The sequence below is a fragment of the Micropterus salmoides genome, unplaced genomic scaffold (genome assembly GCF_014851395.1).
Source record: "Micropterus salmoides isolate LMB-PRFRI ecotype aquatic unplaced genomic scaffold, ASM1485139v1 Ms_hic_scaffold_15, whole genome shotgun sequence".
Classification (NCBI taxonomy): domain Eukaryota; kingdom Metazoa; phylum Chordata; class Actinopteri; order Centrarchiformes; family Centrarchidae; genus Micropterus; species Micropterus salmoides.
Genome location: NW_024040596.1, coordinates 18,400,740 through 18,426,079, shown reverse-complemented (window position 1 = coordinate 18,426,079; position 25,340 = coordinate 18,400,740). Strand labels below are relative to the sequence as shown.

General features: G+C 39.8%; 1 protein-coding gene and 1 long non-coding RNA gene across 6 annotated transcripts; one reads left to right on the top strand and one right to left on the bottom strand.

Annotated features, from left to right (window-relative positions):
- Positions 1-104: 104 nt before the first annotated feature.
- ildr2 (immunoglobulin-like domain containing receptor 2) lies at positions 105-17,592 on the top strand. 5 transcript variants are annotated; one of them, XM_038720784.1, is made up of 10 exons: positions 105-437; positions 3,469-3,792; positions 4,681-4,800; positions 8,850-8,906; positions 9,898-10,044; positions 10,168-10,329; positions 10,651-10,764; positions 12,315-12,516; positions 13,884-14,550; positions 15,297-17,592. In XM_038720784.1, the coding sequence occupies exons 1-10, from the start codon at positions 398-400 to the stop codon at positions 15,360-15,362; spliced, it is 1,899 nt and encodes a 632-aa protein (XP_038576712.1). In that variant the 5' UTR covers positions 105-397; the 3' UTR covers positions 15,363-17,592. The 5 variants fall into 5 exon arrangements, with proteins under 5 accessions (XP_038576712.1, XP_038576714.1, XP_038576713.1 ...); XM_038720785.1 differs by having other exon boundaries at positions 107-437; positions 16,159-17,592; XM_038720786.1 differs by lacking the exon at positions 8,850-8,906.
- A 4,441-nt stretch (positions 17,593-22,033) lies between these two features.
- LOC119904265 lies at positions 22,034-24,226 on the bottom strand. The gene is made up of 2 exons (XR_005444676.1): positions 24,089-24,226; positions 22,034-22,905 (listed from the first exon to the last, which is right to left on the bottom strand). It is a non-coding gene; the product is annotated as an uncharacterized LOC119904265 (long non-coding RNA).
- Between the last annotated feature and the right edge of the window lie 1,114 nt (positions 24,227-25,340).

Sequence of the window (25,340 nt, the reverse complement as noted above, 5' to 3'; positions counted from 1 at the left end):
GTTCAGTGAAATTCCTCAAAACTCAAAGTCAAGTCTGACCTGGTTTTACCACCGAGCTGCCCCCCCTCTCCTTCCTCCACACCGGGCAGACCTCTCCACTATGTCCCGGTAGCCACTGCTGCTACACCCACTGCAGAAAATTATTATTAGACTCCAGGACATAAACTAATGAAACAACAACTTTAACTGTATGTTTTATGGAGACAGTAGCAGAGGAGTAGTCGGTGTTTCAGAGGTTTCAGAGCAGTTTTCGTGCCGGGACTCACCTCTGTGTGAAGTGGTACAGTCCCGTTAGTCGCAGTCTGTTTGTGCAGTTAGCAGCAGCAGCAGCAGTTAGCGGACAAGAGAACCACCAACATGCAGATAAACTGCGCTTTACTATAAAACGGACTCTATAATGAACTTTTACCGGCTGGTTATTATACTGGGAGCATCAGGTAAGTGTTATTTCCTTCACTAAAACATGTCTTCTTCGCTTTTGTTTTTTTTTTTACGACAACAGCGCAACAGGTCGATCTTATATAAAATGTAACGCTGCTATAACTTCCAGACTTATTTGTAGGTTACGTATTAGATTTCATGAAGTGCTTTTATATTTCATTTGGGTGAATTAAGCAAGATGGATATGTCATAGTGATGAATTCCCCTATTTGTAACGAATTGATTAAACAAGAGGAGGTTTATGGGAAAACCCTAATAATCCTTCCTGGATTTATAGAGTGGTTCTCAATTTTTTGTTAACTATACTTTACTTTATACTTTATCTCCTCAGATATGATAATAATATCCTCTAGGGGCTTACAGTTTTGCTGTTACAGACCTATGTGTAAAGTAGTGCAGTGTACAATATTATAAGCATAATTGTGCATTTTGAAATACAGTGTTTAATGTTGGACCTTTAAAGGGTACAATATACCAATGGAGAGCTGCAACTATTAGGCGATTAATCGATAATCAAAAAATTAAACTTCAGTTATTTTATATAATTTATTCATCCTTTTAGTCATTTCAATCAAAAATGTCAAAGGTCCCCTGGTCAAATGTGAGAGATTCTATGTTTTTTTTTGTAAGTTATAAATATAAACTGAATATCTTTGAGTTTTAGACTGCTGATCCAATGAAGCAAGTTGTTTAAACACCACTCTGGGCTGTGGGAAGTTATAACCAGCATTTTAAACAATTTTCTGAAATGTTGCAGACAAAAAAATGAATGGATTGCTCAAAATATAATAGGCAGATTACATTAAAAATGAAAATAAATGTTAGTTGCAGCCCTGTACTACACCTATACTATAATTTATAACATTAAAACTACATTTGGAGACCACAAAGTGCTCATCAGGTGTCAAGAGCTGAAAATGTACCTGCCATAGGAAAAATGCTCATTTCACTTATCACAAAGTTTCTGAGTGTGAAATCCTTTATCAAACATGGACACTATATTTAGTTTTATCAGGCTTTTTTGTTGTAGGCTAATAATGAGTCAAAGTGAAGGAATGTTCAGCACAGTAAAAGCAGGAAATGCGACTGCTTCGGAGAGGAAACAGTCTGAACGTGTTCAGGAAACATGCATTGGCCAGCGGCAGAGCTTCGACCTGGAATACATTTGTGGCCACATACTGTTTTAAAAGGCAGTGTAATCTTAACAACAGACCTTCAGTCTGTGTACAGGTGGCTGGGGAGACTGTCTGCTGCCTCTGTAACCTGTTCATTAGCCACACCTGATGTAAACTTCTTATAAACAATAGTTAACAGTCACCATGCAGTCAGCAGATTCTCTGCTTGTTTATCCGAACCTCATCTCACCTCCTACTGATTGCATTCATGGAGTAACGGTTTGGTTTAAATCTCTAGCAGTTAATTGGTCTGTTCGCACTCAGCTGGACGAGGCCAGATACTCCCATTGGTCGGGAGCCTGTGACCTCCTCCCCCCTCTCAGCTCTTCAAGTGGGATTTTCAGCACAGCCCTAACAATGGACTGGTCCATAAAAAAAAGAAACAAAGGGAAGACCAGGGCTCGTTCGTGGGAGGAATTTAGGAGCTGGGTCACCCCTCCTTTTGTGCTCTTATCCTGTAAAAATCATTTGGCTTCATCACCACCATCGCTGTGCTTAGAAATGTGCAGATAAAGTATAGTTTCTTATCGGGGAAAGAAGAAAGCTTATGATGCTCATCTGACCGGACTTTGGTTTTACTTCATGAATCATTAACGCACTACATTGAAACCTGAGCTGAAATGATTAGTCAATTAATCAAGTAGTCAACAGACAGAGAAACAACTGGCAGCAATTTTGATAATCCATTATTAGTTTCAGTAATTTTTCCAGCTTCTCACATGTGAGGATTGGCTGCTTTTGTCTGTTTCATATGATTGTAAACTGAAAATCCTTGAGGTTTGGACCGTTAATCGGACAAAACATCTGAACATTTCACCTGGGAGAAATTGTGATCGCCTTTTTTCACTTTTGTCCAACATTTCATAGACTAAATGCTTAAGCAATTGCCTAAAATGGATTAAAAATAACTCTTAGTTGTAGCTGTAATGGTGGCCTGGAAATAAAACAACAGATGCAAGGCTGGTGAACTTGCTTTTTTTTTGATTTCCTGTCTTCTGGGAAATGTTTAGAGTGAGTTCCTGCCCCGCCTAGACTTAACATGACCAGCAGAAAGCACCCACGAGCGTCCGACTTCTCCATCTACTCCCTCTGTGATGACAACCCCCTGCCTCTCCAAAGGCCTCCCCCATGCAGCTCCCCCCCCCCCCTGCACACACAGTGGAATTTAACCTTCCTGACCCCGGTACTGAGCAACAGAGGAGCCCCCCTCCACACACCTTATCTTGATGTGAAGTGTAATATCTCCCAGGTGTAGTCCTCCACACTCGTGAATCATCCACACAGACAAAGAAGAGGCACAGCTGTTACTTCTGTCATCAGGATGTCATCTGCATCGTTTTCCTGTCTTTAAACTGTTTTTGTCAGTTTATTACACTCAACTATAACTAATGTAGCAACAGTCCTGCAGTAGTTTGACTAAATCAAACTTGAGCTGAGATGATAAGTTGATTAATATATTAGTCAATCGACAGAAAATTAATCTATTTTCTGACATTATAGTTATTAGTGTTAATTGATTAATCAAAACAAAATTATTTGCACATTACGCGATAGTGAGAGAAATTATTCAATGTAGCCTGTGTGTTTTTCCCATCTAATGGTCGTACTGGGTGAGATCCTCCTCTTTGGGGTGTAAACTGAGAGAATAGACTCTGTGGAGGTCCATGATTTTGATTACTGTGGGTGAAAAAGGCAAAACCTGTACTTCTCCATGCTGATATGCGGTGTTTTAAGTTTTCTGTACACATTTTTTTTCTTACAGTAACATTTGCATGGCTCTCTGAATAGTCAGCGAGCAACGTTTTCATTTTTACTTATTCACATTTTCTTTCTTTGTTTTGTTTTTGTCCAGTGTGTGATGGGGTGCATGTCACAGTGCGGCAGGAGCAGCAGTTTGCGATGCTCTTCCAGTCCGTGGTCCTCCCGTGTCAGTACCAAACGGCCTCAACTCAGATCCCCGTGGTGCAGTGGTGGTACAAGTCCTACTGTCGAGACCGCACACGAGAGTCCTTCACTGTGCCGCAGAGTCTGGGCGTCCATGCCTCTGAGCTGGGCGCCACGTCTCACCTGGAGTGCTCCGACAGCAGCCGCACAGTTCGGATTGTGGCCTCGGCGCAGGGAGCGTCCATGACGCTGGCTGAGCACTACAAAGGCAGAGACATCGCCATCATAAACAGTAACGTCATCATTTTTATCCTAACATTGCTGCAGCTGTTTCACCACTGCCCTTAGGAATCAGGGTTTCCTGCTCTCTAAACCTCTTTTGTCTTTGTCTCACAATAGAGTAGGCACCAGACACACAATCACAACTCCCTGCTCTCACTCCTATTCATGTATGACTCCTCGTAAAAGCTTATCAAGACAAAACACCTGTCTTCTATCCAAATGTGTCAGTGGAGCGTATCATGTTCAACAAACCCCTTCTGTCATTCAAAAGAGTCTAAAAAAGGAGTCACTGGCACAATAATAATAGTATTTTTGTAAACGCTGAATTTAGTTTTGTCTGTGCGGATGATAAAAACTGTTAAATGCTTAGATAGCTAAGGTCAATTGTTGTAAAGTGTCAAGTTACAGGTGTGTTTATTAGGACTGCATATAAAACCTGAACCAAAAATGGTTCATAGCAGGGAGCACTGAATGTGTCAAGTACAGAAAGCTGGCATCAAATACCTGATCAGATTTGTAATCTTGTTTGTACAGGTGTCGCTGTACAGACTTTTATTGTTTGAAATATTTGGCTTATTTTGTTAAATGTCAGAAAGGGTTATATATAAAAGCATTATCTTACTTTTAAAAAGTATTCATTTTGATATCAGAACTGAAACTCGGAGATCAAGTCAGCGCTAATATTGAAACATTTTCAAACAAAACTTAGCCATAGTATTCATACATATCTGCACAGGTGACTGTTATAAATTTATGTCAGAAGTGTCAGAAACCAAGTCATTATAGTCAGGTTATTTTCAATGTCAATCAATTTGAATTCACAAAACACTGACCTCCTTTGTGAACAGGATCTGACCTCTTGCAGCACATATTAACCCTGTTTCCTGTCTCTGTGCAGAAGCAGACCTGCGTATTGGGAAGCTGCAGTGGGGCGACAGTGGAGTGTACTTCTGTAAAGTTATCATTTCTGATGATCTGGAGGGGAAGAATGAGGCCCATCTGGAGTTACTGGTGCTTGGTAAGCCTACGTGTCGTTTTCTTCATTAAAGTAATGATGTAAAGAGTCAAAACAAACTTTGAGCCTTAACACGATTGGCTGGCTTGTTTGTTTGTCTGATTTCACATTAAGCTCAGTGAAGTTTTTTTCTATATGAAATGGTCTCTTTGTGCCAAAGTATCTTTACGGTTGTTTCCACTGAGACAGCCAAATGGGGTTTGCTCCTTAACATGGTTTAGCCAATGGCTTAGTTTGCAGGGTTGACATGGACTTGGCCTGGACTGTCCTTTAGGTACATACTAAGTTAGACAGATGCTATGTCATGATTGTACAGCTTCAAAAACTGTATAGGATCACATGTTCAGCTGGACCAAGGTTTGTGTGTGATCATTTGTTGCTAATTAACGATTAAACAAGGCTCCTTGAACCTACCAATATATTTCAGTGCTGAATGTCAGAGATTGATCATTGAGTATGTCCATCTAGTGAGGGAAATGTTGGAGACTGTTGTTGCCAAAGCTGCTTCTTAAGCTGTTACCATGGTGTTTTTAAGAGAATGGAGCATGTTGAGGTTTGCTGCTGGTGTAGCCATGAAGAGTAAGACGCAGAAAAGAGGGCAGAACTAGGCTCTCAGCACAGTGTGATTTGAAAGTTACCCAAAATGATTTTCTTCCCTTAACTTTGACTAACCAGATGTGCTTGTAGTATTAACGTCTGCTCATTCATACAGCCCCCCTCCACTGAGCACTAATCTGATTATAATCAGTTTGCAGGAGAAGGAGGGGGAGGGACTACGCTGGGATTGGGCACTAGATTTTTTTGTTAGCTTAGCCACGTTGCAATGAAGAATTAAAAAGTGTGTAAAACCACTTTATTTCTAGGTTGCTATTTAAGATCTCTACTAAGATCTCTACTCTACTTAAGATCTCTACTTTATATACCAAAATCCAATGTAATAGTTTGACATTTTGGGAAATATGCTTTCTTGCTTTCTTGCAGAGGATTTGATGATAAGATTGATACCACTCTCATATCTGTAGGTTCAATATCAAGCTAGCAGGCAGTTAGCTTAGCATAGCAATAAAGACTTAAAACAGCTAGCCTGGCTCTGTCCAAAAGTAATAAAATACACCTACCTGCACCTCTAAACTCACTGATTAATGTGTTTCATCTTATGTGTTTAAACTGTAAATAGTCTGCACATAACCTCCCGCAACAGCACAAATTGTTAAAATCAAGACCTATTATGCTGGTTCCGCTTTCTTCCCTCGCTCATTTAACTCTCAATAAGAAAGCGAATGAGCTATTTTCCAAAATGTCAAAGTATTCCTTTGAGCAAGAAGTTGTGATGTTTATTCTCTCACCATCTCCCTAATCTCTGGTTTAATTTTTCTTTGACGCTCACTCCCTTCGCTCTCCCTCTTGTCTTGCAAAATCTTCTCATGTGCTCAGACTCCATTACTCATTCCTGCATCTCTCCCTACCTCCCTCCCTCTCAGGGCTGCATAACTCCTCTCCTCTCTCAGGTTACTCAGTGTCACTGAGCTTCATGGTATGTAGATGAGTGTGCAAGGGAACCAACATTACTTTCTTTATCAGGTGGGAAGGGAACGCTGTTTTTTCCTCTCCTCCATAGTAACAGTCTACTTGACACACTCTGGAGCCAGTGGGTGTTTAGTCTTTCCCTGCAGTCAGACAGACCAGACTGCTCTTTACTGTAATTATAGTCCTCTGGCATCTCACCATCAACACATACTGAATACATAACATACATAACTGCAGTTGTGTCTCGGTCTCGGCACACCTGTTGGAACACTTTTATTTTTCTGTAGAGTTTTCTAGCTGCTTTGAATTTTTGGTTTCTCTTCTTGACCTGTTTATCTTGTATATAAAGCACAAGAGAGGCATTGTTTAACAACCATACAACTTGAGTGACCCTTTTTTTTTTTAAGGGCTCCTATGGTAAACTGTCCTAGAATCGTTGTGTGCCCCAGTTTCCAAAACCCCCTCTTTGTCCTCACGCTTCCTCTCTTGGCACGTCTCAATGTGCTTGTGTGTCTTTTTACATGTGTGTACATCTGCATGTGCATTCATTCATTTGTGTGCAGTTTTAACGCTACCACAGAGGCACATGTGTGGTTTACACCTCATTACAGAAAGATAGTAGTGCTTCCTGCTAAAATTAGATTCAAAGTAAAATGTGTTTTGAACTCTGAACTCTGACTCACATGACTTATGTTCATGTTCACAGGTTAGTGTTCCTAATAACACTCTAACAAAAAAAAATTCTATAGCATCATAATTTAGTGACATGAACCCTGGACACCAAAACATATCAGTGTTATTCCTGCGATTGCAATACTATGAGTCTACAGACAAGCTCGGTGAGGATGAACGTAGGCATAATGGTGTTTTGAGGTAAATGCTAATGTTAACGTTAATAGCATTTACTTAGCGACATGCTCACAATGACAATGCTAACATGTTGATGTTTAGCAGGTATAATGTTTTGGGGAGAGCGGGGTGATTTGAGTCTGTGGGGAAATTGAGCCACTCCTTGTTTCTCGGCAACCATAGACAAAATTGGTCATGTGACATCACATTTTTGAAGATCCATTTTACTCACCCTGTGATGGAGAGAGGGCCATGGAATAATTTATAAGCACATTTAAGATCAAAAAACTGTTTTGTTGCTGTTCAAAGTGATTTTTTTATGTTCAAGGAGTCTGGATTCTTGTATCTGAACAATTACAGACAGGTTTGAGAAAATCTTACGCATGTTAGTGCTTTAGGAAGTTACAATAAGAGGCTATACTGTTGACTTTACCCTTACACAGCTGGATGACACAATTTTGTTAAAATGGCAGGGATGGGGTAATTTGAGCCAAAAGACTTGGGGGAAGTTGAGCCAGCTATTAGTTAATTTTTTTAGAGCAGTGGGAGAGGTAAAAAATGGGAAGTCCATTCATCAGGTGGCATGGGACATGACGATAAACAGGATGACTTTAAAGCGATACATTGAAATGAAACAACTAGGAGACATTGCTGCGATGTTTCACTATCTAAGTGCAATTGAATGTTGGGACCTGATGTTTGAGTTTGCACAATAAAATGACATTTATGTCCCCGACCCCTATGTGGCTCAACTTATCCTCTCCCTTGGCTCAACTTACCCCTCATATGGGGAAAGTTGAGCCAAGAGTCCACTTTTGTTTGGAAAGCCATATTTTGAAAACAGTTTATTTTAGATCCAAATTGATTATTCCCAGGGATGCACCACATCCTGAAATATATGTACATATTTTAGTTGGAGACAGTACTGTCATGTCCTTGCTTTAAACTCACCCCACTCTCCCCTGTCATTTTTACTATTTTATTTAGCGTGTTAGCATGCTAACATTTGTTAATGAGCACTAAATACAAAGGACAGCTGAGTTTGATGGCATGTCATTAGTTTTGCAGTATTTGTCATAAATCATACTTTGGGCAAATCTTAGGCACATTTAGACCAGATGATGGCCCTAGAGATCACCAAAGTTATTACAATTCATCCTGAGGGGAACATGAATGACTGTTGAAAATTCATGATGTACCAATGAATAATTGTTGTAACATTTGACTTAAAACCGAACATATCTGGCTCATGGTAGTGCTAGAGGAAAAATCAGGGGCACCCCTAAGTCATTAGGATACATCCTCTTGGGATCATGAATGTCTGTACAAAATGCCATGGTAATCCATCCAATAGTTGTTGAGTAAATCCAGTCTGTATTAAAGCAGTCAACCAACCAACAATGCCATAAAAATGTCCTTATTCATTATCATGACAGCATGTGAGATAAATCATTTTCAAATGTACCCAGCCAGCTACATTTATTTATACATGAATTGGGACATGAATGCTTTGTTACTGTTGATTTTGATTGTGTGAAAAGTTTGTCCCTTCAGTTCCTCAATTGCATGACCATTAATCATCCATTCTGCTGCAAAATTTTCTGATTTGCCTGACCTTTTGACTCTTGCTTTCTTCTTGCTCTGCTGGCCTTCATATCCTCTCCCTCTCTCTGCAGGCAGGACAGGTCAGCAGGACGATCTTCTACCTGAGTTTGATGTGAAGATTATGCCAGGTACGGCACCTCACCTGCACTTTTGTCTCACTGCCTGGCGTCTTCCGGCTTCTCTAATGCCTTCCTAATGTTTATTTCTCACTGACCAATCAAAACATTCTTTGACTAACAAATGTATATCCATGAGCCTGTGTTGACTCTGAACCTTCATCTGACGTTTGTTACAGTCAAAATGAGAATAGTATGCAGGAAGTTGCTGATAGCCCTGTTGCGAAAACGTCTAACCCGAAGCCACACAAAGGGCAAAATCACAGACTCACAGTTGTTATGCATTCCTCCTCCTCTGGTCATGATTTGAATTCCACAGGGGATATATGTTAGCAAGGGATTTTGAGTGGATTTAGCTTGTTGGCACACCCTGAGGAAGTGTGTTGTTAGAGTCTGGATGCTTTAGAGATGTGATGATGGATAAGAGTCGCTGAGAGTTTTCCTTTTTTGTGCTCTTTGGTCCCTGATTCATCAGGGGAGGCAGAAACATCTGCATGGTTTTTTACACCTTGGATCTAATTGTTGTAGTTTTTACCATTGTTTCCAACAGTTATTTTTTAACATTGTAATCACTAACGTAGTTGCTTTGATCTGGAGGTAAAACCAGAAGTGAGTGTGGCCAAAATGTCTTTAATAATTCCTCTTTGCAAAAGAAAACTGTGTGAGTGCACAACTATGATTACTAAGGATAGTTGAACCAGGAAATTGGTCTGCAAACTGTGACTGATTTTTACAGGACATTTTGTGGAAAAAGTTTACCATTCACCTGTATTTTATTTTCTATATTCCAAAGTTTAGCCAAGCGGATAACTTGTCTGATCATCTGACTGCTTGTGTTTCTTGCCACGCTGGACTTTAAATCAAACATTCTAGGGATGTCACTGCATTGTAAACTACACTCAAAATAATGAAGTCTGTGTAATACCTTAAACTGAATCATACCATGCTTAATAAAAATGGAAACTGGATAATGTGTGTGTGTGTTTGTGTTTCTATATTCCAGAGTGGGCATTTGTGGGATCTGTAGTCCTGGGCAGCATCTTGTTCCTGTTGTTGATGGGGATTTGCTGGTGCCAGTGTTGCCCTCACTCCTGCTGCTGCTACGTTCGCTGCTGCTGCTGTCCTGACACCTGCTGCTGTCCACGACACTGTGAGTGACTCAAACCTCATTCGTTAAACAAACATTAATTTCCAATTTGTGTATTCTCAGTATCACTTTGACAGCAGTCACTCTGCATGGAACGTTTATTGTTTTGTTATTGTTCCTGCGCAGTGTATGAAGCAGGGAAGATGGCAAAGAATGGACCGCCTGCTCAGATTCCTGTGTATCCCTACTACATTCCTGGTGTGCCTACTGTGGTTCCTCTTGCCCCTTCATCCCATGTCGACCCAAAGATCGCCTCTATCCCCTCAGTGGAGAATAACCTGGCTGGAGGTGAGTGTCAACAGAATATTTTAAAAGGTGCAGAGTAACCAGAAAGCTCTTTCGTATTTTCTTTCAGAAACACTGACTTGACTAACCCTCATTTCCTCTGTCATCCCTCATCCTCAAGTTCGTCTCTAACCTTCATAAAAGGCGTAGACGTGACACAAATGTCTGTCGGCCACATGTTTGTTATTTAAATCTAGTCATAACATATTTGAGTCTGGTTGTAAGAACATGCCTTGAACGCTTACATATTGTGTGTGTGACCTTGCATGGTTATGTCTCTTGTGTGTGTATGTACTGTACATGTGTGTGTGTCCACATCCACAGTGCGCAGTGGTTATCGACTAAAAGCCAGTCCAGACCAGGACTCAATGAAAGTTTTGTGCTACATAGAGAAGGAGCTGGCTCAGTTTCCCTCTGTCAAGATGGCTGCACTCAAACGTAAGCCTGCACAGATGAGGCCGGTTTCTGTAATCTGTGAGGCTGTGCGCCAGTGTTTATGTGTTTGTGTCATAGTGTTTCTCTTTAAAATGCATGGTTTATATAAATAAACTAATTTTCATCTAATCTTTACATTCATTTTATAACATCTAACTGTCCTTACAGAGAAAAAGACGTTTCACATTTTCAAAAAGGAAGGTTAATTTGTAAGGTCCCTGTGTATCAGTAATACTCTAAGATGTTAGCTGAAGTGGAAATCAGAGAATATTGACTTTTCTATCCTTCTCTCATTTTATAATCAAACATATTAAATACCTGACAAATCACAGTACTTCATCACATTGCTGCAGAAATCAGGAAAACATTTCTGCTTATTGATGTGCCACATTGCTTACAGTATAAAAGAGATAACCTTCACAGTATAAGCAGCACGGCGAAATCTCTGACTGTTGACAAAAGTATATAGTCTCACATTACTCACACTACACATCGTCATAATGCCCAACCAACGTTGATTATGTTGTGTATCATTTGGACATCTCAGAGAGTAATTATTGTGATTATGCCATGGTCACACAAAAGAGGGCGTTTTTAAGGTTTGTTAGTAGGAGCACATTTTTAGGTTTATTTCACCAGTGAGAGTTAATTGATGGTTTGGTTACCTGTAGTTTAATGGGCATGTTTCACGCTGATTTATTGCAGTTGCTACGGATTAATGTGTGCCAGTTTCATCAGAAAGAAGTGCTTTGTCTTGTACACATTTAATAGATGTAGCTGGGGATATTTGTTTTAACAAATTCCATGAAAACACCAAATCATTGGTCTGTCTCTTAATACTTTCTGTCCGTGGCTCTCAGCCCATTGGTTCCTACTGATGCTGAAAAAGATCTAAAAACAGGTCACAAATGTAAAATTTAATTTTTTTTTAAAGCTCAGTATTTTTCTTAAACATCTGGTCACTGTTGTTTTTAGTAAAAGTTACTTACAGGATTAAATAGTACATTTGTTGGGGACTATTTTCAACAGAGCATTAATACATGTTTGGTGCTATGGAGAGTATTCATGCAGGAGGGTTACAATGAAGTAACATGTTACTTCATTGTAAATAAACATGTTACCCAGTGACTTATTTATGCGCTTTGCAAAGGAGGTCTAGAGCACAGAGAACACATACAACTTGTTGTTGGTTTTGGTCCTTTCTTAGCATTTGTTGACAATAAGGGGCAAAAAGAATATCAGTTATCCTTTAAATTGGTTGTGACAGTAGTTTGAGGTGGCACATGAGCCATTTCTGGCCTCAGTAATCATTAATCAGCTATAGTCAGTGCTCATGATTATATAGTCATAGTCACCTCAAATAAGAGAGTAGATAATGCTCCCAAACACCTACATAGTACTTCCAGCAGTAGATCACATCTTACTGTTGAAATGTTTGATTGCATCATTTCACAGCAATAGTTGGGTACTCCAGTGGGCATTACAGAAAACCTGGAAAATGTTTTCCAAAATAATTTTATGATGAAAAAAGACTGATGTGTCTCTCTCAACAGCCAGCAGCATGTCAGAGCTGAGCTCTCTTCATGATGGAGGGAATACGGACTTCAGACACACCTATCAGACAGTCCAGATGAAGGCGCTCCCGCCCATCGCAGACCTAGACGACCAGTCGCTGCTGAGAGCAGCTCCACCTACACAGAGTCGAAGGCCTCGACGGGACAGAGGCAACCACTCAGACGATGAGCTGGACAGAAGGTATAACTATGGTGTTAGTGCATGTGTTCATGTGTTAAGAGGGTACAGATCACAGGAAATGGTATTATTATTTCTGTAATGCGACCTCAGTCCGGGAGCAGAGTATTGTTAAATAATGTCTAATGACTTCATTGGTTGAAATTTTAGGTAAACTCACACATGAATCACAACATTACCAGTAAGGAGGCACTGTTTTCCTGGAAGTAGGGGTGTCCCATATCATATCCTTCACGATATATTGGTTCTAATTATGATTTTAAAAGATATATGTCACAATAATGGCGTTATTCTGACTTGCTGACTTTATGACGTCATACCGTTACACAACAACAACATGCATTGCTGAACGTGAAAGTAGCAGTGCTACTCCTCCACTGTGGAGTTAGTTCAAGTGCCCATTATGCGAGATCTTTAATTCCCCACACAACATTTCACTGATAATAATATCTGTAATACCTGGCTTTACAGACAAATATAACAAACATATATATATATATATATATACTCTGTCTCGCTCCCCACACATCTGCGACCTCGGAGTGATCTTCACCAGCAACCTCTCATTCAAACACCACACTAATGTCATCACTAAAATCGTCCTTTTTTCACTTGAAAAACACTTTTCGCTGCTGCTGAATCTCTGATCCATCCCCCACATACATCCTCCAATCCTCAAACCACCTCAAGTTGCCTATTTGTCCCACAATTAATTAAATTCAAAGGCCACACTCCATCCCATTGCTTCTTCCATACCAACCTCCTATCCCCACCATCCAGGACCAAGCACCAGACCTGGAGTGACTGCTCCACATCCTGCGCTATTCTGCATTTGTATTGGGTTTTAGACATAATTTTAAGGTTCATTGTGTAATATTTAGGAGGATCTACTGACAGAAATGTAATATGGGATACATAACTTAGTTTTCAGTTGTATATAAAGACCTTACTTAATGAACCATTATGTTTTTTTTACCTTAAAATGAACCATTTCTGTCTACATACACCTCGGATCCTCTTACATGGACGTCGCCATGTTGTGATGCCATGTTTATAGTAGCCCAAACGGATTTACAGAGCGTGTTTTGTCACTACGTTGAATACATACAAAGAGGAAGAAAAAGAAGAAGAAGTAGTAGTGGTCATCTGGTCTGAGCATGTCGACCACCCTAGCTTCTCCTATGCGCCTACAAAGGGAAGGGGGAGCAGTGATTGAGTAGATGGTTTCAATTCGCAGCCCTCACCACTAAATGCCACTAAAACCTACACACTGAACCTTTAAGTGTCTAAGTATCTAGCGCTCTATAAATAAAATGTATTATCATTACATTTCACTGTGTGCTGAGTTGTGTCACTCTTCCTTGGTGTAGGTGGAACTCCCGCTCAGAGCACCTGCAGAGAAAGACGTTGAGCAGAAGAGGGCGTGCCGGCTCCCTGGACGAGCTGGAGGATTTTGCTCGGTCTTTCGGCTCCCGTGGTCGTCGGGCGCAGCCTTCCGATCGGGCTTATGAGCGGGATTACAGCCCTCCCAGGCGTTTCTACAGAGATGAAGATGATGAATGGGACCGCCGTAGCCCCTCACCTTTACCCCAGAAGAGAAGGGACACGTGGGACAGTGATCGACCCTGTCGACCGCCCCAAAGCAACAGATATGACGACACCTTCCTCAGCAGTGTACTGGACAGCAAGGCGAGGGGGCGGGGAGGGGACAGAGGTGCTGCCAGACTGGACGAGGACAGTGACACTCCCTCTAAAGGCAGCTCCAGAGGAAAGGCCAGCGATAGTTACTACAGCCGGTCACCCAGCAACCGTCCAGAAGAGGAGGACTCTTTGCCTCCGTACTGTGAGTGGGAGGCGGAGCGGTACCGCAGGGCTGCCCCAAACACAGACCGGTACCGCACTGAAGAACCTCCCAGATCAGACCGATACAGGACCACTGAGCCAGCCATGAGGCCTTTCTCTTACACCCGCCCCCACCAGGGAATGTCCCAAACACTACAGGGGGGCCGAGAGGAGAGAGATAGGACCCGAAACCTGGTGAGTTACTTGTAGCAGGAACAAGGACTTCCTTCCTCTTCAGCTCTGCAGGAAAGAGCCTCTTAATCCAGTAAATAGTCACAGGATACATCTGGGTATATTCCATAGTTTTCTTATTGTCAGAAAATCCCAAGAAAAGTCCAAAATTATGAATAAAGTTTTGTCTATGTAGCCAAAGCCTGATGTAGCGTATTCCACTGTTGTCTATAAAATATTAAAAACACATCAGTCACGTTGTTGCACTTTTAGACAGTTTCCATAAGTAGAATTGTTCTTCTCACATCAGTGCAGGAAGATAAAGTTAAATAGAGATCTTCCATCAGTCTGTTAGTGGGTTCACATACTTGTTCACAGATAATGTATGTTCTGGTTCAGACACTCTGGTTTTATCCTTTTAACACACTAATACACTTCAATACCAAGTTAATAATGTGGGCAAAAATTAAACTTAAATTTATTTGATCTGTATTTATTATATAGACCTCTCAGGAACACTTGGGGCCTCACACAAATTTTGTATACAATACTAGTGAATGCTGAAAAGTGGTGACGGTTAATGGTTACCTTATGTACTGATGCTTTAGTTATATTATTGTTGTTGTTGTCAGGGGCATGACCTCAATGATGAGGACATATGAAGCACAAACTGCACTCAGTTAATTAAAGCACAAATAGAATACAAAAAACTATTAAGTTGTATATTTATAATTCAGCTTTTTTTGCTGAATCATATTTTTTAATTGCAGACTGACAGCAAAAACCACAAGACCGGGTACCAGTCCACAGCCCGATGCTGGGGACCTCTGCACTAGCCCACAAAATGTGTATTATTCTGCAGCTGAAATTTGTCGCCAACAAATGTTTACTCCTGTTTGATTAACTTTTAAACTACTTTTAACTACAGTGCCCATCTGTTAAAAATAAAACTATGAGATGGTATGGCAACATGCCCGGCTCGAGTCCAGCTGGGACCTTTGCTGAATGTCGGCCCTTCTTTATCTCTTCCCCTCTTGTTGTCAGCTCTCTACTGTATCTATCAAATCATGGCAATTGCCCCACAGTGACTTAAAAATGAGTCAGCCAAAATATAAAATATAAACTAAATATTTGAATGGAAAAAATGCGCTTGGGGAAATCAAAAAGTACTTTTCGTGGGATTTGTTGACAGTAAGAATGAAATAGAATAACTCTTTGCTTTGTGTAGAGACATTTGAAAATGTTTTAACAGTTTTATCTGATAATCTGATCGGCTCTTGTGCCATGATAAGATGTATGGTCTTAACACGGACTCATTTTAATTTAGTTCTGATATGATTTTATTTAGGTAGCTGTAACATTTTTAGGAGTAAATGAAATCACAAATGCATGATTTAATACTACGATAATCTGGCCATGCTTGCAACCATCTCAGTGTTACAAATGCTTACATACTGGCTTACTAATGTGATTTTCCCACTGGAATCAGTATTAGACATTTTTACTAATATGGTTTGAGCTGATGGATTTCTTTAAAAACTTGAGACACCTCTGGCACCAGGCTGGACTAACATAGCATGAGCATGAATGCAAAGTCTCTAACGTCTGGCTTTTGGTGTATTTCTTCGACAGAGCACTGCACTGAGCAGGGACTCTCTCATAGTGTAACAAGGTTTCCCAGCATCGACCCGCACTGCACTGCCAATCTGTTCATTTAAACCGTCCTGTTGCCACGCAGGAGAGGCTAACTGTTCTGACATCGGCCACATGAAGTCTGGTTCGTCTCGCTGAAATAACTTCACCGAAAAAAACAACAGTAGCGGATGGAAAATACTGAGAAATGAATGTGCACATGCATGTGCTCTTTTTCCTCATGTGCATGAATTATAACGTGCATTTATGCATGTGTAGCCTACAGATTTTATGTGCAACAATTTGATGAGTTGAGTGACTGGATTTACTCACACCAGTGCCAAGATGTTTTTTTCTATTATTATCTGCCACTTTTACAATGGAAAACAAAGCAGGAGATCTTGTGTTTTCCTCCAGACTTCATACTTCTTACTCAGTAGGGGAGACCGGGTATGGTTGTAACATAAACACTACTTTAAAAAGTGTTACAACCATCCACTATACATACAACTAGGGACTTTCTTGATTTTAATATTTTACTCCAGGGTTACCAGCATTCATTTGTCAGTACTGTGACCAGTACTTCTCATTCACATGTTGTTCACATGTTGGCGTGTGTATCGGCACTCAATCTTTTCCAAACTCGGTCTCCGCTGGTGGAGAAGGCAGAGAAGCATACGGGCAGCTTGTGAGAGGTGCCGGTGCACAAGAAAAAGTTCTGGTAGGCCAAAGTGTAAAATATAGAAGTGCTTGTGCTGCGTACCTGTGTGTACTGGCCCACTTCAAGCACTGACTGTGACTCTGATTAAGAATATACACACAGACACACACCTCTTTGTTAGACCTAAGGATGTACAAAGAGGTGTGTGTATACTGGTAAGTATACTGTTAAGTAAGTTTATTCTATAGATATATTTACATACACATACTGTACATGCGCGAGTCATCAGACATAGTCTGTTACAGAGAGAGAGAAACATTGTTCTTTTATATCACTACCTGTTTTTGAAGCATATATGGTGTGGCATCTATTTAAGCTTCTTTTGTCTTGACTGTTACAACCTACCCCAATATGTGTTACAACCTACCCCGGTATTGGGGTAGGTTGTAACAAGGGAACACAATGCATTTGACATCAACTCACAAGGTCTGTGATATTCTTGTAGAGGATTAAGTGCCATGTGTAGTGAACAAATGTGGGTACTTTGTATAAAAGTTTGAGAACTCTCGCTACAAAATTCAGTGAGTTATAGTCGCTGAAGCAAAAAGTGTTACAACCATACACGGTCTCACCTACTGCAACTCAGGTTCACTTCACACTGTATTTGTGTTTGTCTGCTGTTGATATTTTACTGTAAGTACTGTACCTTGACTTTGTTCTGCCAATTGCACTGCTTAAATACTTTTTAAATAAAGAAAACTCTTAAGTCTTCACTGTCTTACATGAATGTATTTTTATTATCTCAGCTGATGGAGACAAGATACATACATACATTAATCATTGTTGATTAAAGGTCCATGTTTAGTGAGATACTTTTGTCATGTTGCTGAGCAAACGTATGTGTCTCAACATTTTTATTAATTTGTTTTTTCAAACAAGGGGATGAAGTATTAACTCAGAACAGGTCAAAGTACATTTCCAGCACAGAACTCAAAATAGTGTATGCAGATCACAGTATTATATCTGGTGCTTTGGCAAAAAGGCAAAAACAAAAAAAACGCCTCCACCTCATACTTTATCTGATTTAAAAGTGTGAATTCCATGTTGAGTCCTAAATTCAAATCATTTATGATGCTTTAAACACAAAGCTCTGAAATATCAGTTGAAATCAAAGTCTATATATGAACTTTTTCAGTCTGTTTTCAGGAGCAAAAATTCAGCGTTTTATTTTAGAGTGATAGTTCTCAACACATGTCCACACATGACACAAAATACATATAAAATACCCTTTGTTTGTCACTGAATCTGATATTTGAGTGGTCATTTGATGATGTGTGATAAAGTGTGTGTACCTTGAATAAAGCCTGTGTTTTTTATCGTAGCTTATCAAATGTACAAACCAACTAAATAAACACTAGAGCTTTACTGACAACATTCATCTACAGATCTACACACAATCAGCACATCTTATCATAAGAAGCATGTGTGCAGCTTTAAAATGTTTATACAAATGATCAAATGGCTCTTTGTGGTCGTTTTGCATCTCTTTCTGGTTGTTTTGTGACTGTGGTCGTTTTGTGACTCTGTGGTCGTTTTGCAACTCTTTGTGGTAGGGGTGGGGGAAAATATCGATACAGCAGATGAATTGCAGATGGGATTTTTAACTTTTTGGTACTAGAATAATAAAATCTATTGCTTTTTTAGTCCACTAGAAAACTTAACAGGACCATATAGAGGACTGAAAAAGTGATATGAACAAACAGAGAAATGTATCTTTTTAGATAAACAGATGTTGACAAAGTTTGACTTTAGGGACCTAATTGGAAGTTGGAAAAAGGTAATAAATTGCAATATATCTCAATGTATTTAAAATCGTGATAATATCGTATCGTGGGGCCTTTTTTTACTTTGTGGTCATTTTGCAACTCTTTGTGGTCGTTTTGTGACTGGTCGTTTAACGACTCTTTGTGGTTGTTTTTCGATTCTGTGGTTGTTTTGTGTCTTTTTTTGGTTGTTTTGCGACTCTTTGTGGTCGTTTTGCAACTATGTGGTCGTTTTGTGACTCTTTGTGATCATTTTGTGACTCTTTGTGATCATTTTGTGACTCTTTGTGATCGTTTTGTGACTGTGGTCGTTTAGCGACTCTTTGTGGTTGTTTTTCGACTCTGTGGTTGTTTTGTGTCTCTTTTTGGTTGTTTTGCAACTCTTTGTGGTCGTTTTGCAACTATGTGGTCGTTTTGTGACTCTTTGTGATCGTTTTGTGACTGTGGTCGTTTAGCGACTCTTTGTGGTTGTTTTTCGAGTCTGTGGTTGTTTTGTGTCTCTTTTTGGTTGTTTTGTGACTCTTTGTGGTTGTTTTGCGACTTTTTGTGGTTGTTTTGTGACTGTGGTCGTTTTGCAACTTTTTGTGGTTGTTTTGCGACTCTTTGTGGTCGTTTTGCAACTCGTGGTTGTTTTGTGACTGTGGTTGTTTTGTGACTGTGGTCGTTTTGCAACTTTTTGTGGTTGTTTTGTGACTGTTTGTGGTCGTTTTGCGACTTTTTGTGGTTGTTTTGTGACTGTGGTCGTTTTGCAACTTTTTGTGGTTGTTTTGTGACTGTGGTCGTTTTGCAACTTTTTGTGGTTGTTTTGTGACTGTTTGTGGTCGTTTTGCGACTTTTTGTGGTTGTTTTGTGACTGTGGTCGTTTTGCAACTTTTTGTGGTTGTTTTGCGACTCTTTGTGGTCGTTTTGCAACTCGTGGTTGTTTTGTGTCTCTTTTTGGTTGTTTTTCGACTCTTGTGGTCGTTTTGCGACTCTTGTGGTCGTTTTGCGACTCTTTGTGGTTGTTTTGTGTCTCTGTGGTTGTTTTGTGTCTCTGTGGTTGTTTTGCAACTCTTTGTGGTTGTTTTGCGACTCTTTGTGGTTGTTTTTCGACTCTGTGGTTGTTTTGTGACTCTGTGGTTGTTTTGTGTCTCTGTGGTTTTTTTGTGTCTCTGTGGTTGTTTTGCAACTCTTTGTGGTTGTTTTGCGACTCTTTGTGGTTGTTTTGCAACTCTTTGTGGTTGTTTTGCAACTCTTTGTGGTTGTTTTTCGACTCTGTGGTTGTTTTTCGACTCTGTGGTTGTTTTGTGTCTCTGTGGTTGTTTTGTGTCTCTGTGGTTGTTTTGCGACTCTTTGTGGTGGTTTTGTGACTGTGGTCATTTTGCGACTCTTTGTGGTCGTTTTGCAACTCATTGTGGTTGTTTTGTGACTGTGGTCGTTTTGCGACTTTTTGTGGTTGTTTTGCGACTCTTTGTGGTTGTTTTGCGACTCTTTGTGGTTGTTTTGCGACTCTTTGTGGTTGTTTTGCGACTCTTTGTGGTTGTTTTGCGACTCTTTGTGGTTGTTTTGCAACTCTTTGTGGTTGTTTTGTGACTGTGGTCGTTTTGCAACTTTTTGTGGTTGTTTTGCGACTCTTTGTGGTCGTTTTGCAACTCGTGGTTGTTTTGTGTCTCTTTTTGGTTGTTTTTCGACTCTTGTGGTCGTTTTGTGTCTCTTTTTGGTTGTTTTTCGACTCTTGTGGTCGTTTTGCGACTCTTGTGGTCGTTTTGCGACTCTTTGTGGTTGTTTTGTGTCTCTGTGGTTGTTTTGTGTCTCTGTGGTTGTTTTGCAACTCTTTGTGGTTGTTTTGCGACTCTTTGTGGTTGTTTTTCGACTCTGTGGTTGTTTTGTGACTCTGTGGTTGTTTTGTGTCTCTGTGGTTTTTTTGTGTCTCTGTGGTTGTTTTGCAACTCTTTGTGGTTGTTTTGCGACTCTTTGTGGTTGTTTTGTGACTCTGTGGTTGTTTTTTGTCTCTGTGGTTTTTTTGTGTCTCTGTGGTTGTTTTGCAACTCTTTGTGGTTGTTTTGCGACTCTTTGTGGTTGTTTTGCAACTCTTTGTGGTTGTTTTGCAACTCTTTGTGGTTGTTTTTCGACTCTGTGGTTGTTTTTCGACTCTGTGGTTGTTTTGTGTCTCTGTGGTTGTTTTGTGTCTCTGTGGTTGTTTTGCGACTCTTTGTGGTGGTTTTGTGACTGTGGTCATTTTGCGACTCTTTGTGGTCGTTTTGCAACTCATTGTGGTTGTTTTGTGACTGTGGTCGTTTTGCGACTTTTTGTGGTTGTTTTGTGACTGTGGTCGTTTTGCAACTTTTTTGTGGTTGTTTTGCAACTCTTTGTGGTCGTTTTGCAACTCTTTGTGGTTGTTTTGCGACTCTTTGTGGTCGTTGTGACTGTGGTTGTTTTGCGACTCTTTGTGGTCGTTTTGCAACTCATTGTGGTTGTTTTGTGACTGTGGTCGTTTTGTGACTCTTTGTGGTTGTTTTGCGACTCTTTGTGGTCATTTTTCAGCTCTTTGTGGCTGTTTTGTGAATGTGGTCGTTTTGTAACTCTTTGTGGTTGTTTTGTGACTGTTTGTGGTCGTTTTGCGACTTTTTGTGGTTGTTTTGTGACTGTGGTCGTTTTGCAACTTTTTGTGGTTGTTTTGTGACTGTGGTCGTTTTGCAACTTTTTGTGGTTGTTTTGTGACTGTTTGTGGTCGTTTTGCAACTTTTTGTGGTTGTTTTGCGACTCTTTGTGGTCGTTTTGCAACTCGTGGTTGTTTTGTGTCTCTTTTTGGTTGTTTTTCGACTCTTGTGGTCGTTTTGCGACTCTTGTGGTCGTTTTGCGACTCTTTGTGGTTGTTTTGTGTCTCTGTGGTTGTTTTGTGTCTCTGTGGTTGTTTTGCAACTCTTTGTGGTTGTTTTGCGACTCTTTGTGGTTGTTTTTCGACTCTGTGGTTGTTTTGTGACTCTGTGGTTGTTTTGTGTCTCTGTGGTTTTTTTGTGTCTCTGTGGTTGTTTTGCAACTCTTTGTGGTTGTTTTGCGACTCTTTGTGGTTGTTTTGCAACTCTTTGTGGTTGTTTTGCAACTCTTTGTGGTTGTTTTTCGACTCTGTGGTTGTTTTTCGACTCTGTGGTTGTTTTGTGTCTCTGTGGTTGTTTTGTGTCTCTGTGGTTGTTTTGCGACTCTTTGTGGTGGTTTTGTGACTGTGGTCATTTTGCGACTCTTTGTGGTCGTTTTGCAACTCATTGTGGTTGTTTTGTGACTGTGGTCGTTTTGCGACTTTTTGTGGTTGTTTTGTGACTGTGGTCGTTTTGCAACTTTTTTGTGGTTGTTTTGCAACTCTTTGTGGTCGTTTTGCAACTCTTTGTGGTTGTTTTGCGACTCTTTGTGGTCGTTGTGACTGTGGTTGTTTTGCGACTCTTTGTGGTCGTTTTGCAACTCATTGTGGTTGTTTTGTGACTGTGGTCGTTTTGTGACTCTTTGTGGTTGTTTTGCGACTCTTTGTGGTCATTTTTCAGCTCTTTGTGGCTGTTTTGTGAATGTGGTCGTTTTGTAACTCTTTGTGGTCATTTTGCGACTCTTTGTGGTTGTTTTGCAACTCTATGTGGTTGTTTTGTGAATGTGTTCGTTTTGTAACTCTTTGTAGTCATTTTGCGACTCCTTGTGGTTGTTTTGCGACTATGTGGTTGTTTTGCGACTCTATGTGGTTGTTTTGTGAATGTGTTCGTTTTGTAACTCTTTGTGGTTGTTTTGCGACTCTATGTGGTTGTTTTGTGAATGTGGTCGTTTTGTAACTCTTTGTGGTCATTTTGCGACTCTTTGTGGTTGTTTTGCGACTCTTTGTGGTTGTTTTGTGATTCTTTGTGGTTATTTTGTGACTCTTTGTGGTCGTTTTGCGACTCTTTGTGGTCAATTTGATTGGCTTTCTAATAAGAACTGCTAACGCTCACACAGAGAACATTTGGTAACAATTTACAACACAACCAGAATTTACAGTGTAAATGTTTTGTACAGAGTTGATACAAAGACACAGAGAATGAAAGGCAGTTTGTGTCCTCTCCAGATACTGACAAGGAAGGAATTTAAAAACTGGAATGTTTTGAAGTTCAGAGTGGGTGTAGACACAGATGTGATGGCAAAGCCTTTCATCCACACAGCATTTTTCACAGGATTTCAAGCACACTTCAGTGAGCTGAGAGCAGCACTTGAGTTCAGCTCAGACGGGCTTGTTTTGTGTCAACAGCAAAGCTTGCTGGGTACCATGTCCTGGATAAGAATAAAGTAAACATTGTGAGCTCCAACCCCCATCTGATATGACTCATCCCGAGAGTGAACTTTACACTCAGGCTGCTGAATGAACCAATAAATGAAAACTGTCGTGACTGTCGAGCTGACCAGCTTCTTTTTCACTTTATTTATTCAGATTATGCCTCTTCTTTTAATTTAACTGTTATCTTTCACACTACTGAGGCCAGGGAAGCCTTAAGATTGATGGACAGCATGTTAACATTTACATAATTCATTTATCTGCCATATAAACAGCATTTGAATAGACTCACCAAAACACAGCAGAGAACAGAACAATTATTAATAAATAATTAGCTGCTAATGAAGCTGTCTTTAATGTAGCTCCTCCTTGCCATATATCATTAAAACTATCAAAGAATAGACAGGATAAAGGAAATGAGTGCTTTCTGTGGAAAGAAATAAAATTATGTTTTTATAAATGAAATGACTCATTTGTATGTTCAACATATTCATCTGTGCCCTTAGATTACCTGACTGATTCTCTCACCAGTCAGTGTTTAGCTTAAAGTTATCCTTGTCTCCTCATTATTAATACACAGACAAATGTGTCACTTTTATTACAATCTTGGAGTGAGATATGTGGAAATAGGGTATATACTAGACTGACATACAGGCTGATTCTTGTATATGTATTTGACTCAATATATAGAATTTTTACCAGCTTTGGAAAATTAATTAATAAACAAAGTATTCAGTATTTCCTCACCTGAATTTTATTACAGTGTGGAAATATTTTGAAACTGTATGTAGATCTTCATGTCAGTAAAACAAAAGCTATAGGCATTTTAACGGTTAATAAATAATGTTTGTTCTTATTGTTTATCTTGTTGGGGTGGGGGCTGCTTCTTCGACTCATGCCTTGGTTACGTTCTGGACATTGTTTAACACTTGTTTGAAACTCTGCAAGATATTGGCAAGATACTGTGTTATCTTCAGAGCCAGAACAGAGTATATAAATTTGTATAGTATAGTATACAAAATACAACTTTTATTATTTATATTGATATATAGGCAAAGTGTAAAGTAGCAGAAAATGGAAATACTCAATTTAAGTATAAGTATAGGCCTACTACTTGAGCATATTGAGAAAAATCAGTTTAGAAACGACAGTTTAGTAATGAATTGACAATAAGAGAATCACCTTGATGCTGGTCCTCCTCTTTTCTTCCTACATGTCGCGCCTGTCCGAGGGGGCGTGGTCACTGATGTTACCTAAAGCAGGAGGGGGGAGGGGGGCGATCCGCTTCCGACACCCGAGTCCCTGTGGAAAGGGTGTTCTTCATTATGTCTAGCTGTAAATGCTCGTCTTTTCCCTTACAGCCTGACGCACATGCCGTCTAAGTCTTAAAAAGTGGAGTTACTATGCAGAGCAGCGGCGACGTTACGTTTTTCTCCAAATATTCAGGATTTGTGGTGGGTTTTGAATCGCCTACAGGATAGAGAGCGAAGCTTCCGCGGAAGAATAAAGTGCAGCGAGATGGGAAATATGATACTGATGGCGCTTCTGCTGGTTTACCTGCCGACAGGTGAGGCTTTAAATGCGTATTAGAAAACACACAAGCTTGGTCTATATATATGTGTCATCTGTTATTTCCGTTTTTATACAGGAATTTATAGTGAAGCCACTTAAACAAACAAGTGTTAGTTAATCATCGACAGGTGTAAACAGGACAAGGCCGACTGGTGTCACGTGACTGCAGGTGATTTCCCCTCTTGTTGTCAAAAACCAAACAATTCAGTGAAACTGCGTCGTTTTGCAGACGAATCGGATTCTTTATCGTCGGAGAAATGAAAATAAGAATGTTTTCATTATCGGTTAATCTGTTGTTCAGTTTAAATCATTAGTCAGTTATAGACGAAAAGTTAATAATTCATTTATAGGCTATAAATAACAAAACTTTAAGGTCCTTTAACGAGCAAAAATGTAAAAAAAAAAAAAAAAATAGCTTAATAATAATTTTAAAAAACTCCAGTTCCACCCTCTCAAATTTGCTGTATTTTTCTGTTTTTATATTTTAGTATATTAAATAGGGCTGCAACTACGATTGTTTTTATTATTATTTGATCTGCGGATTAATTTCTGGATTAATCAGGCCATGTGGCCTGTAAACAATCAAAAAAACAAAAACAAAGTCACAGTTCCCAAGCGCCCAGGGTGACGTCCTTACATGTTAACCCAAAGATAATCAGTTTACTACAATGTAAGACAAGGGAAATCTGCAATGATTAATGGATTATCAGAATAGTTGCAGATTAATTTTTCTGTTGGTTGACTAATTTAGGCTACTAATCATTGCAGCTCTATGATTAAATATCTTAAGGTTTTAGACTGTTGTCTAACATAACTATGGTTTATTTTTCCAGTGGTGCTGGAAATATCCAGATAAATAAAA